The sequence below is a fragment of the Mytilus californianus genome, unplaced genomic scaffold (assembly GCF_021869535.1).
Source record: "Mytilus californianus isolate M0D057914Y unplaced genomic scaffold, xbMytCali1.0.p SCAF_2, whole genome shotgun sequence".
In the NCBI taxonomy this organism is placed as follows: Eukaryota; Metazoa; Mollusca; class Bivalvia; order Mytilida; family Mytilidae; genus Mytilus; species Mytilus californianus.
In genome coordinates this window covers 37304082-37319656 of record NW_026262668.1, presented here as the reverse complement: position 1 = coordinate 37319656, position 15575 = coordinate 37304082, and the positions used below count along the sequence as shown (strand labels likewise).

At 32.4% G+C, this 15575-nt stretch overlaps 1 protein-coding gene across 1 annotated transcript in view; it reads left to right on the top strand.

The window, feature by feature from the left end:
* The first annotated feature begins 6700 nt into the window (after positions 1–6700).
* LOC127729829 (neuronal calcium sensor 1-like) overlaps positions 6701–15575 on the top strand; it is a 41216-nt gene continuing 32341 nt past the window's right edge. The window contains exons 1-3 of the mRNA XM_052237756.1: positions 6701–6950; positions 13455–13479; positions 14905–14953. Of these exons, the coding sequence (XP_052093716.1) occupies positions 6887–6950; positions 13455–13479; positions 14905–14953 (138 nt within the window). The 5' untranslated portion in view covers positions 6701–6886. The remainder of the gene's footprint in view (positions 6951–13454; positions 13480–14904; positions 14954–15575) is intronic.

Sequence of the window (15575 nt, the reverse complement as noted above, 5' to 3'; positions counted from 1 at the left end):
CCGGACGTGGCTGCATATTTATTCATCCAGAACAGCTTTAGCAAAGGTCTTACTGCTATGCAGGGCAGGAGAAAAATTTAACAATATTTCTTCACCCCAATCCCACTTAAGTTATATCAAAGATATAGTAATATCTTAAGTATATTGCAATATTCATCTCTCAAAGGTGTCAATTATCAATTGGAATTCTAACACTGTACATGTATATAGATTTGTGATGTTAGTAAATGAATTTTAAACAATCATTCCTACTTTTTAACTTTCAAATACCATCAGATTGTGTACACTCGTAATTCAGCTTGGGGAGTTTTGTATATGACATGACAGGAGATTAAAATATAATTCTAAGACTGTTATGAGTTGAATGTTTTAATTTTTTAAATGATAAAATAAAAAAATTTCTGGTTTGATCTATTCAAAGAATTATTACATATCTCAATTAATACGTTAGAAAATATTCTTTTCTTCAGAGCGCCTCTCACGGTGATATTGTGCTCATCTCGTGTCCTGGAGGTCGTGGGTTCAATCCCTGGCCAGGTCAAGGTATTTGCTGCTTCTTCGCAAGGCACGTGTAGTTTATAGGAATAAGAGCAAAGACTGGTCGACTCGGATTTCAAACAATTTCCCATGGTAGGGTGACAGGTCTTCCAGCGGACAATTAAACGTTGAAACTCAGACTCAGCGAGTCGGGCTAGTACAAAGAAGAATTCAAATTCGTATCACATGAATATGATCTCGTTCTGAAATGCATGTGATAGCTGCCACTGGACCGCATTAAACATCAATACATCATCATCGACTTTTCTTTGTATTATTTAAACTGACTTGGAAATATTTGCCTTAAGTTTAAACCTGTTGGTTTTCCAAACGTTTGGTAATAGGTGCTCGTCTGATGATGACATTTATGCACATGAAGCTCGCGTCATATCTTTTTGTCTTTTTATTCTAAATATAACTGCAAATAACCTGATCAGCAGAAGCTCTCCTATTCATGAAACTAGTATATCTGTTTCTTTCTGTGTCATTGGCTAGCTTATTAATTAAGATGTTTTGTTGAGGTTCGTTTTGCTATTTTTTTTTAGTCTTATGTAGTGTTTTGTAGACTGTTATTTGTCTTTTCGAGATTTTTTTTTTTTTGGCAAAGATTTTGTCGGTCTTTATTTCGACTTATGATTTCTGCCTTTGGTATCTTTCGCCTCTTTTAAAGTATGTCCTATATCTTTTTATTCATATCAACATTGTCCAAAATTTAACTTACTTAACTGTTGCAACAAGGTTGGGTAAAAATGACCCATTTTATTCGAGAAGTTATGTTGTATCTAAACGGAAATTCATGATTTCAAATGCGTCTAACATGAATGAGTAAGTTCCTTAAGTAGCTCACAAAGAATCGCTTCCTTGATAGCACTATTCAATACGAACTCCTTAATGATTATGAGTTTTTTCATGAACGCGTTTGGAAATGCTGTATATCGACCTTTTCAAGGTAAGTGATAAAAGATCAGTCAGTACTGTTCTATTCCTTTAACATGTGGAACAGGATCTGCTTACCCTTCCGAAACACCTGAGATCATTCCCGGTTTTTTGGTGGGGTTTGTTTTGCTCAGTCTTTAGTTTTCTATTTTGTGTTTTGTTTACTGTTGTTTGTATTTTTAGCCCTTTTTACGTTTTCGCCATAGAATTGTCAGTTTTTTTTATCTACCTTATAAGTTTGAATATTCCTTTGGTATCTTTTGCCTTTCTTTTTAAGTAGATGCCACTGTTCTTACAGAAAGTGCCACTTTGTGGTTAGGTCTAATTGAGATAAGTATTGACTTGGTTATTCTCCCTTACAGAACTTTGCATTGGTTTTAAGATTATGTAAATATTACGGAGTATCAAACAGCAAAACGGTTTCGACATTGAATGCTATATCTACAGGCACTTTAGTATAGTTTATATAGGCCGAAAACATAAATCAGCGGCTTTTTGTTACTCAATTGGCCCCTTGCCAACAGAAAACACTGTAAAATAATACAGGAATAAATGTTGCTTTCATTACATTGTATCGCTTTAACAAAAATATTTAAATCATATTTTTATTGTAGGAGCGTCCATAAGGATTTGAATTTCAATAACATACTAATCTACAAATTAATTATTTATCTTTAAGATTAATTTTAGATATTTTGAATTCTATTCTGCAGACAATACTGAGTATCAGGAAAAGCCAAAAGTCAATTCGGTATATCCTCGGAGGTTACCTAGTAATAATAAATTTTGCAGAGTGTCTGTAGAGAAAAACCAAAAGTCAATTCGGCATATCCCCTGAGGTTATCCGGTAATAATGAATAATACATTTGCATAAATAGACGAATTTAACGCCAACAAGCATCCTACATTGTAAGTACAACTGACTTACATCGATATCAATTCCTAAAACGAACTTAGATCGATGAGAAAAAAGTATTAACAAAAATACCATACTCCAAGGTAAATTAAAAGATGGGAGAGGTACTATTTTTGTTCATTCTATGGATGTTATTGATGAATATGGAGCAGATAAATAGAAATAAGATGTGGTATGAGTTCCAATGAGACAACTCTCCATCCAAGTCATAATATGTAAAAAGTAAAACATTATAGGTCAAAGTGCGACCTTCAACACGGAGCCTTGGCTCAAAAAGAACAGCAAGCTATAAAGGGCCCCCAAAAATGACTAGTGTAAAACAAAACATGAAAACCAACGGTATAATCTATATGAAAAACGAGAAACTAGAAACACTTATGAACCACATCAACAAACGACAACCACTGAAACATGTTCCTGACTACGGACAGGTGCAAACAAATGCAGCAACACGTATTACTAGTACTTATTATGATACATAATTTCAAGAAACCTGTAAAATGGCCGAGAACCTCTCGGAACTGTATTTCGTAAATTTATTTCTTGTTTTGCTACTTTCAATGCTATTACATGTCGTCTGCTTGGCGTGCGCAAATATTTCAAATATCTAAAACTATTTAGCCATTTGCCATATGACTTTACGGAATTGATTTTTTTGGGAGTCTTTATAGTTTATTTTTGTTCATTCTAGTTCAGTTCATCAATCAACATGGCCGCCAAGGCTAATAATAGAACAAAAAATGCAAGTAATTGTATAATATCTTCAGAACCATAATCTAATCTAGGTCTACAAAATCTGACAGGAAAAAAGTATAGAATACCAGGATCTATCTATCCTCCGTTTATATATAAACTATTAACGACTTTTTATAGGATGCATTGCCGGAAATTTCCAAATGTAGCGTTTCTGCATATTAATTTGAAAACTATGATATTAGGTAGACAGAAACTGTAAACAGGAAAAAACTACAAGATCTAAAAAAGTGCAAATAGGAAATAAGACAGTTAACAACCTTCACTTGACTCGTTAGTTCCCAACTGTCAAAGTTTTTTGTACATATTATCTGAGACTACTATAACACATGTGTTATAGTAGTCTCAGATATTATCTTGATAACCATAGTTTATAGACACAAACTGCGAAACAGCAAAATTGACCAGAAATACAAGATATATATATATACAAAAATACCAAATGCACAATCATGATTAACCTCATTTGGCTCGTTTTAAGAGATATTGCCCTTAAATGATAATTTCTTTAATTTAAATTTAGTGTTTTATCTAAAATCTTGAAACATTTTATGAATTAATACAAACAGTTAAACTGGTTAAATGATCAGCAATGCAATATTAAATATGCCAATACGACTGAATCCATCAATTGACTTTGAATTTTGTAGTTATGAAAGTATTTCCTCTAAAAAGATTATATTTTTTTTTATCAATATTAGTGTTTTGACTTTTATCTTGACAGTTTAATAGATGTGCAAAAAACTTTAAGCTGCAAAAATGATCAGCAAAAGCAGATCTTTAAAAATATCAATACGAATGAAAATGTCAATTGTATGGAAGCGTATTAGAACCACAAAATTATTTTTTATATATATTACTTCCTATGTTTGCGTACCTTTGCGTTATAACGCAAACCTTTGCGAAATAACGCAGGCCTTTGCGAAATATGCAAACCTATAGCACAAACCTTTGCGAAATGACGCAAACATTTGGATATAACGCAAACAATTTGATTTGAATTATTCATTAAGTTTTGCATATTTTGTAATGAAAAACTATATTGAAATTACATTTTACATTTATTATATAATGTGAAAAGTAGTGTATTGGAAATCGATTGCCGGCATTTGCATGTCCGTCTACCGGTAAAATTTGGTTAAGAGAAAAACGAGGCCAAGTCATTATCATAAAGATACATATAGGAAAAAGGGAAATATGTGTCGCAATTATACATAAATTAAGAATGATTTTTGTGTCAGACAACTATATAAATTTATATAGAAAAATAAATGAACCATTTTTCCAGGTTGGGGGAGGGTTGGATTCGCTTACAAGTTTAACCCCGCCACATTCTGTATGTGCCCTTCGAAAGTCAGGAGTCTGTAACTCAGTGGTTGTTGTTTGCTTCTGTATATCACATTTGTTTTTCATTTATCGTTTTGCCCGTATATCAGCCCGTTAGTTTTCTCGTTTGAATTGTTTTACATTTGTCATTTCGGGACCATCTACTATAGCTTGCTCTGCCTATGGGTTATGCTCATTATTGAAGGCCGTCCAGCGACCTATAGTTGCTTACTTCTACGTCAGTTGATCTCTAGTGAAGAGTTGTCTCCTTGATAATCATACCACATATTCTTATTTCTTTAGGGGGGGGGGGGGTGGGGTGTTACGCATTCTGTATCTGCAACTCCTCCTAAACCATTTATTAAAATTGAAACTTTCTCTTAATATCATTATGCACCTGATACTATGTTTGTTGATCAGACTAAGGTGTCCCTTATCAAAACATAGACTTTCCCATTGCCTCTTTTTGGAGGAACAAATTTTGTATCCGCAACTTTTACTCATTCCCTTATACAAATTTATTGATTTTTTCTCATCAAAGCCATTGTTTTATTTGAGGGGTACCATGTTGTATATACGCATATGGTCCAAATATTCAAATAGTCCGGAACATATACAATAAATGAAAATATAAAAAAGATATCAATTATATTTGTACAGTAATAAACAAAAGAGACATTAAAGCATACTGAATTAATATTTCTTTTTTTGGGAATGAGAATAAAACAGTCATGGCATTTTCTTTCCCGACATTCATCCTTTATAAGAAAGAAGCGAAAGATGTCAAAGGCATATTCAAACTCATACGTGTAAGTCGAAAACAAACTGACAATGCCATGAAAAAACGAAAAACGATCAAATGACAAACAACAGTACACAAACACAACATAGAAAACTAAAGACTGAGAAAAATGAACTCCACCAATAACATTACAATACAATCAATTGCTAATTTTCTTCTGATGTTGAAATTAAGACAGGACTAATTTGGCATCCCGGACCATTTGGCACTCATCCTAAAAATGTTACCCCTGAAACACATGTACATGCGCACTGAAATATATACAACTGCAACTGGGTCGATACCGCTGCTGTGTATACTAGTTCCGATGATTAAATCCGCCAAGTAGCTGATATTTCGATATTTTTTATTTTGATTTATAAGTTAGTAGTTATACTTAGTCCTCTCAGGAAAATTTGACCTCTTGAACCGGGTTTAGGCTGTTTTTTTTCATTCCCTGGTTAATATTAATTCAGATGCAAGTGTCGTCCAACAGATATCCATATCGTGCTGTTTTTTTATAGATCTAGCGGTCAGTGTTGTAATTGTATGGCCTGAAGCAAACGTCAACAAATAATGAAAAGTTACGATAAGAAATGAGGATCTATACAATCCTCCCTTTCAGTAGAATGACAACAGATTTTGTAATGTCATATGTTTTTCATGCCTTGTAATTACGCGCGAAACCCCCACAAAGAGGAGTATTATTGACGCCAACCAAGGGAAAACACAACACATTTATTTTGTACCATTATCATATTATTTTAGACCTACTTTTAATGTTGTAGGTATGAGTTGTTTTTATTCATTGCATTTTTCAATGTTTTAAATCAATTAAGGTGGTACATAACACAACAGGGAGAAAACTCTGTAAAAACAGCTGAACGATTTAAACACGTTCTATTGCTAATGAAATATCAAGCTTCTCAATGATAAAAAATAATGATAAATGTGTGGTTTAAATTTTGTTTAAATTTTTATATTTTTATCAAAGGGTCAAAGTAAATATTTTTTCAAAATTTTATGAAAATTAAACGAGCCATACTAATTTTAGTCAAGGTGTTTGGTACCACCTTAATGCTTTTTGAGATAGAAAAAAGTTAGATAATCTTAAATTAAACTCAGGTTGAAACTTTTTTCTTCTTGTTTAATGTGTAATGATCGCTATCCATCAATACTTGATATTATAAATACAGTCATTATCATAAATAGGTTATAATTACCCATCAGACTGCTTGTACAGAATGAATCTGTATTATGTTTCTATTTTCCGGAGAATTATCTTAACATTCAATGCATATATCATAAATAAGAGGAAATCGATTTCCAATGCACCTAATTACCAAACCAAAGAAATTTTACAAAAACCATCGCTAGGGATGATAATTATATTAACGTTATTGTTTCCTACGTGCATGTTAATGAATTACAATTGGCGCCATTTCTCTATGGAAGATAAGCTAATCAGCAGCATCAACACAACACTCGGAATACCTCTGATGTAACCGTTATTATTTGACCTTGCATTTGTAGCGTATGATCAGCGTGTCAGATGTGGTATTTTTGGTTCATACATGGATGCTTACCACAAATAATAAGAATGGGAGAGTGAATGATGTATTTCTGGGAATTTAGAAATGGGAAAAAAGAATAGTAAATTAAAACCAGAAGAAGTCAGCGATTTAAAAAAGAAAACATATTGTAAGTATATTTGATTATTAAATTATAAACTAGTTCATTAAATTTATTAATAATTTGTTTGTGTAATGTATAATTCTAAAAATAATTCAATGATATTACTTCTCACCACCAACGGATATAAATAGCATTGAATAATATAACTATACATATATATTTTGTGTGTTCAGTTATATTGTTATACTGTACTGCATGTGCATTCACTAGGGGGTATTTTAAGTTCTCCCTTAAAGTGCCTCTCTATAATTCAAGTGATTATATGCAAACACAATGATCTTTTTCAAGTTTGAATACAGAGCTTTTTATCGTTTCAAATTTATTTAGTAAATTGCATTTGTCTTTACAAGGATGGTATCGATTTATTGAGTGCCTTGATATCACCAAGGGAGCCTTCCACATTAAGCAATCAATATTATGTTTATGATAACCACAACATAACGTTGCAGTAGCGTGCTCCATTATGATTTATTACGTGTCTTATCCACATATTCTATTATTCAATTATCACATTGTTAGTAAGACAACTATTCAATGATAAACGGATTCTACAAGAATTTTAAATTCAATTTCCCAATTTCAGATAATTTCAGATTATTATTTTGCTTATTACATGTAGCCTATAATTTTGATTTAAGTCAATTTGGTAGGAAAACATGTTTACTATAGCTAGTAATATGAATGTTTCATTCGACAATGTTCGTGATACCAAATGTTTACTCTTATCAGTTTACTTTGAAAGAGTTATCTCTCCTTCGGGAAGGGATAGTACCGATCTATAATTTATGATGATAGTTTTATATTTACACGTATTTGTCCTTTCAAAAAATACAATATTTTAAGCAAATGTAGAACAATATTTTGTGGCATATATGGAAATTAATCTGATCAATCGCTCCGTAATTCTAGTATCATGTCTTTGTGCGGAATTTATTTCACAAAGCCATGTCACAATTTGAGAGCCTCAGTCCGGGGAGGCGAAAATATTACCTGATTTAGTAGCATTAAACAGGTTATCGGATTTTCAGTGTATAGATATCGTAAATATCAGCCGCTCGATACATTATGACTCCGGGTTGATATCTTTCGATACCATTTGCAGAAAACATTGTAACATATACTGCTTGACTAGCGTTACTATTTTTCTGTGTTTCCCTGATGTTGTCATGTATAAGATTTCCTGACTTCTTAAATATTTCGTGTTTTCTATATTGCACGTTAACTTGCGTTTTTAACATACCTGCTTGCACATTCCATTCTGTCTCTTTGACTTTTTACGGGAATATTGAGTATAATCGTACGTTTAAATCATAACATTCATTTAAGTGCCAATTATCTTTTTCAAACAAAATATCAAATAGATATTTTACATAAATGTCAATATTATAGACATTTGATATGAGTAATTAAACAATATGAACATTGCAAAATAATAGAAACTATTTAATTTATCTGCCATGTGAGCTGTTTATTACTTAATATCAAACATTTCTTTTAGTTTGTTGTTGCATTGCAGTCTCATTGACGTATATCCCCACATTTTCTTTTATTCTTGTGACTGAGGGCCATTGAATAGCCTATGGACATCGAGACCATGAACTTCCTGTTTGGCCCAAAGTTCTGAAAGACTTGCTACAATTGATTAAAGAAACTGCCACTAAAATGTGCATGTTATTTTAATAACCATTTTATGTTTGTGTTGAACTTTTCTTCTTAAAACGGTTTGTCAGCTCACATTATAAAAATAAGGAGATGAGGTATGATTGCCAATGAGACAACTAACCACCAAAGTTCAAATAAAGTGGATGCAATGTATGTTTTGTTCAGTGGTTTTACCTTCTCACTTACTGTACTGCTTTTTCTGTTCGTGTCTTTTATTATGTCTATCCAGTGATCTAGAAAAAAACCAACATTTAAGGACCATAAACAAAACATTGATCAATATTTTTGTATATGGGTCGTAAGAACTACTCAAACTTAGTATACATGTACATTTATAGGGTACTCGATGTTTTACATACATGTGCAAATATGCTAGTATCTATCTATTTCATCAGATATTGGTCAATAATTAAGATAAGGAGAAACAAACAAAATACAGGTAATAAGCATTCTATAGACACCTGGTAATGATGAGAGATTGGCATGCATTACACATAATTACTCTCTACACAATATGGTATACATTATCATACGACAACAAGCGCATTATGTTAAAAGGATTTGATTCTAACCTTTATGAACCATGCATAAGTTTCTCGTTTGTATGTTGTATTTCAATATTGTGTATATCTCTATTGTTTCATAAAAGCAATTTCTCATTTATTTCGCACGTTTATTTTATAATAGTTCAGGATGTCATCTATAATTTTTCACCCCAACTTCAATGTTTTGTCTTTTCTTCCATCCTTTTTCAATTCACGAATCATAAATTACTCCGAGATCAATACTGTCTCCCTACGGTCCAAACATCCCGACTCCTGCTAGTTATAAGAAGTTGCATGTTCTCTCCTTATTCATTATGTTCTTCTTTGTGGAAGTGCCTCTCTCGCATGTGTCACGAACTTAAACTGTTGCTTTATTCGTTTTGCAGTATATTAACATTGTCAACATGCTTACATAAACCATTGCTTAATTGGTTTCAGAGTATTGTCAACTGCCGAACCTTAACTTTTGAATTAATCTTTTGCGGACAAAAAGATTAAGAGTTTTTCTAATGTATTGTTTATTCACATGTTATTTGTGTCGATGGTTAATGGATTTGATTATGTCAATAACAAAAAGGTCGATTGGCGCTCTAATTTCATTAGACACACACTTGAGTTTCCGCTGCTTCTGCCATTTTTATGACAGTTTTTGAACATATTGATGAAAGAGTTATTACTACCTGTGTTCGAATAAAGAGATTACTAAGAGAAAAGGACACCGATATCATTTTCTTCTTCGTTTGATGTTCTCTGTATACATATATTTTTGTAAAATGTAAAAATATCACCGTGAGGTTGCGAAACTTGAGTTGTATGTAACCGAACAAATTCCTCAACCACGACAACATACAAACACGAGAAACTCTACACAACAATTTACGACAAAAGGGACTACTTTTCTTTCCCTATTGTTAATTTTCCTTTTTTGACGGTAATGTTCCTTTGGCACCGTCCTACGGTGTTTATATATCCCAACTCGTTCGCTATGCCAGTGTCTGTAGTGACGTTTTGGATTTCAATGAGCATAATCTATGTAATACTGGTAAATTATTAAGTCAGGTATTTCGTTACCACAAACAACTTAAAACCTTTACTAAATTCTTCCATAGGTAAAAATATTTGGTTTAGGAAATTGGCAGTACCTGTAGAAAATTTATTTCAAACGGAATAGCACATCCTAATTTTTACGGTGATGTTGTTTACCGAGCCCGGAAATTTAGATACGATCCGGGTAAACTTATCAATCCTTTAAATAAATTTATTCTAAAAGGTTACAAATTCAACACTGTAATTAGATCTTTGAATTTTTTTTTTATTGGTATAAATGTTGATTTTGTCATCAGTAAAATAAAACCATGCTAAATATTATTGTTATACACATATGCACATTACATGTAACGGTACTACAATCTGTCGATACCTATATATTTTGGCATTGCACAAGATCATGTTTAATTTTTTCTCTGACTTTGAATGACGTCTTTACACTAAATCCATTGGATGTGTACTGATTGATATTTTAGTCTTAGATACGTGATTTTTTAGTTAGTTGTAATTGGCTTTGAACTAGCTGTTTTATGTTGTCAGGGATGTATAAATACCCTGCCACGTCTGGTCTGTCTTTTTGTTATATGTTTTTCTGCTTTATATCGATCTGATGAGTTTAGCCCTTTTCAACTGATTTGTATTGTTTGTTCTTATATTGTATGTTCCACCACTGTCCCATGTTAGGGGAGAGTTTGCGCCTTCAAAAATGTTTAACTCCGCCACATTCTTTATGTGCCTGTCCAAAGTCAGGAGCCTGTAGTTCAGTGGTTGTCGTTGGTTCATGTCTGTCATAATTGTTTTTCGTAAATTGTTTTTTTTTTTATAAATTAGACCATTAGTTTTCTCAATTAAATTGTTTCATATTTTTCATGTCGGAGTCTTTTATGGCCTACTATACGGTATGGGTTTTTCTCATTGTTGAAGGCCGTACGATTGACTATGATTGATTACATCCACTTCATTAGAACTTTGGTGTATTGTCTCATTGGCAATCATACCACAACTCTTTATTTTCATAACATATGTGCACAGTTTTATTTTCAAAATCTGCAACAACAAAAGAGAATGTTTTAAGGATAAACAATTGTAGTGATTCAAAAAAAAAAGAAGATCCGTGTGCATTCGTACAAACTAAACCAAAATACTGTCGGACAGATCAACATCCCACGCTTTAATTACACCAATTAAAAATCTGGCATCAATTATCGGTAAGAGATAGGTCAAATGAATAAAACTATTTCGGTAATATTGTTAATTAACTATACAATTTAGAAACAAAAAATAAGCTGGCAATATTGTCAGTTACTTTTTTTTCTGTTGCTATAACTTTTTCAATTTCACCTGATTGGGTGTGTATGGTTTTAAAACTGCGCAATTTGCAATCATTCTATTTGAGGAGAAAGTAAATGGTAATGTTGATTCCTTATATCTAATGATATTCAGTATATTAATTAAAAATACTTTATAAAAAAAATACAGAATCTTCGTTATAGAATTACCTCTGATTCCGTCGTGATTATCATTAAAGAACACATTAAGCTGAATTGTGTATCTATATGAATATAATTTTGTCAAATGTCACTCAACATTGCGAAGATTATTGGCGGGTTTTATACATAGAATTTCTCCTGTTGTTAATTTTACTTTTTTTAGCGGTGATGTTCCTTAAGCTCTTCTTACGGTGTGTATACTTCCCAACCCAAGCCCGTGTTTGTAGTGATGTTTAAGATTTTAATGATATTTTACAATAACCTTAGTTATGGTACGAACACCTTTAATAGAGACATCGACAGCAAATGCGACATAGAACGATTGCATTGACATCAAGTTGTGTCAGTATCTCATGACCAAATATCAAAAGGTGAAAACGTGCCGAAACTAAAGGAGTATCAAAGTTATATAGACAGTGCATTTCACTGAACTAAAACGTTTTCACATATTACCACATAAACCTTAAGCTCCTGCTATACAAGATTCCATAAAACTGGTGCCATTGTAGCAGGTTTTTCTATTTTACTTTAATGTAGAAACTTGGAAAATGATGTGAAAGAACAAATAATAATAGAAAAATAAAGGATATGCGGTACCAACCATGACACATAATCAGTCCATGCACAGCAAAAAGCAAAAGAACAGCGCTTTTATTGCTGTTCTTTATCTCAAAGTTACAGTGAGGCCTTCAAGACGGAGCAAAAAAACTCTTACCTCACTGCAAGTTAAAGACGGCCCCTAGCACCAGCTTGAGCGGAATTTTGTGCAAAAATAATTCGGATAGACTTTGTAAGATGTAGCACCACCAAATCGGGCTATAGATAATAAGTCTTATATAACTTTCAAATACTTTTATCATTACGGTTAAACAATTGTGATGGGTGTATATATACAACTATCTTATAGAGCCCAACATTTATTCTCCCTTCCAAAAAGTCTTCTTCGGAACCGACACACTCTATATCAATAACGCTCTTATTCAAATATTTGTAAGTCAAAATGTTGAAAATTATACATTGTTGTATGAGGTGTTGGAAAGTACATTCGGAATGGAGTGTTGAAAAACTACCATTAAAGTGCAGAGAGCTTTTTTGTACTGTAAATGATGAAAAAATGCAGCCTGCACCGCCCACGTTTGTGTTTTCTTGGATTTCCAAGATTCCGTTCAGAGGATATTTTTTTGTGCTTAATTTCTTGTCTTAAATAACTTCATGTAGGACTAGTTCGCACTTCAAAAGATTAAAAATCAATGTTCGCGTCTTTGATTTCACATTTACATGACGAGGCAAAATTTGAAACCATGAATTATCATTTAGCCAAGAATTTTAAACAGAAATGAAAGACGCATTCACGTAGCAGGTAATTGGATTTTGGAAAACTTCCACAATATCATTTGTGAAAACAACACAAAACGAATTACGCATAGTTAGATACATGAAAAACAATACGTGAATTAATACATTTTGTAGTTTATTACAAAAAACAAAGGTATCCAAAAGAAGGTTGCTACACATTAAACGCTGTGAATATCCACGAAAAATTCTTTTTGAATTGTGTTTCAAACAACATCAAAAACAATCGCTGTATGATTAAAAAAACACAAAAAGCTATCAACAATAAAATTGCTGCATTGCCAAACGAGTTTATTACAATCAGATTTCATTGTGAAGATGATAATAATTCTTCTCACAAAATGAAATAAGGATTAACCGCCTAATGTTTAATATCTTCCCGTATACCTGAAACATTTTCTTTTCTTTTTCAGTTTCAGAAGAGGAAATTCAACAATGGTACGTTTATGTATTATATGTTTCCATGAAAGTGATTGAAGTTTAGTCGAAGTACTTTCGACCCAGTCCATCAAGCAAATAATTAATCGAATAATATATTGTATTATCAATTATTAATAAGATATACATCGTACAGTAGCATTTAGTCATAATAAACAGATCCCAAGGGTTACCATATTTTATTTACCCAAGCCAACCAACAATGGACAAAAAAACATTAAAGGAATGTGGAATGTTTGCCAAAGAGAGAACTATCAACCAGAGACCAAAAGACGATGGTGTAGAACAACTGCGCCTTCAACAATGAGCACATTTGACAAAACCAACAGCACTCTTATTGCTGTTCTTTAATTAAGTACCCCAACACTTTGACTAAAATAGATTTGTATTGTCTAGAATTAATAAAATTTGGACAAAATATTTACTTTGACCTGTTGACAAATATTTTTTATAAAAAAAGAAAGAAATTTGAGAACCACATAATTTGCAGAAATAATTTCATCGGATATTAACCGGTTTGAGAAAAACACTAATTTTGATCATTGAGAAGCTTGATTTGTAAGCATGTGATTAAAACGTTCAGCTGATTTTTAAAGAGTTAACTCCCTTAGATGTTCTGTAGCCCGCTCAAGATTCATAACGAGGCCTTCAACGTTTAGCATTAAATATCACATCTTTCTGTAATATCAAGACGGCCCCTTCCACCGGATTGATCTAAAATGGACAACACTACGTACATTTACATCTGTAGACCAACAACAGATAAACAATCGAACAGATACTGTCATAACTTACCAGACAATTTCACTGTCAAATACAGAACCTGTATGAATATTTAGACAGGCATAGGGTTCATAAACATAATGACAGAAAATAATGCATGGGTTAAGGACAAATAGTTCAGATGGAAGACATAACAATTTCCAACAAAAAGGCAGATTTAGAAAGAAAACTGAAGAAATACAGATAAGAGAAATAGTTTCAACAAATCAATATACCATCGCTGAAAAAATATAAATGCATATACTCTGGATTTTAAGATTTTCTAAAAGTTAAAAAAACAACATCAAGGTACACAAAACATAGATATAAGAAGATATGGTATGAGTGCCAATGAGACAACTCTCCATCTAAAACGCCTACTTCAAACCATAACATTTAAGTGTCATTTGTTTAAAAAATAAACTGTACCTCAAACTGATTATTTCTATTGCTGCATACTACTAAAATGAAGGGCCTCATAATTTGATGTTATATAAAATGAAATTTGAATATTAGAATAAAAGTGGTGCTATCTGTACAAACCACGTGCAGATAAATACAAAAGTAATGATAACAAATAAAGGGAACGTGAATGATATTTCAAGATAAGTTATTATGAATGTTTGCGATGAAATGTAAATGACATAATTTATTTTTTATCAGGTACAAAGGTTTCATGAAGGATTGTCCTGACGGCAAACTGACATTAGATGTAAGTACATCATACTGTTAAGAACAAGTGGGCGGAATATATATCAACTGAGTTATTAAAGTCTCTTCATCGACTAGACATCTCCTTACCCTTCCAGAGCACCTGAGATCACCCCCCGTTTTTGGTGGGGTTCGTGTTGCTCAGTCTTTGGTTTCTATGTTGTGTTTTGTATATTGTCTTTTTGCCGTTTTCTTTTATTGCCATGGCGATGCCAGTATATTTTCGATTTATGAGTTTGAACGTCCCTTAGGTATCTTTCGCTTCTCTTCTAAAATGTAAGATTGCAACACTCTAAAGGTAGTTGACCGTATACAATTTTGCTGTACTATTTAGGCCCTTATAGTTTGTAGTCATACACGTAATATTTTTTTGGCTTTACAAATTTGGATCACATCACGAACGTATCTGTTGAAGATAATTCCATAAGCACGTGTTGTATACACGGACATATTATATCGGTTATTTTGTACATCACATTGCTGTATTTACATTTGATATGACCCAAGGTCACACTCCTCACTACATCATGTAGTCGTATTTGTCATACACATTCTCTACAATCACATATATGTGTTTTGTACCTTTCAGACCACTTCATACACATTTTGAATATTAATGTCAT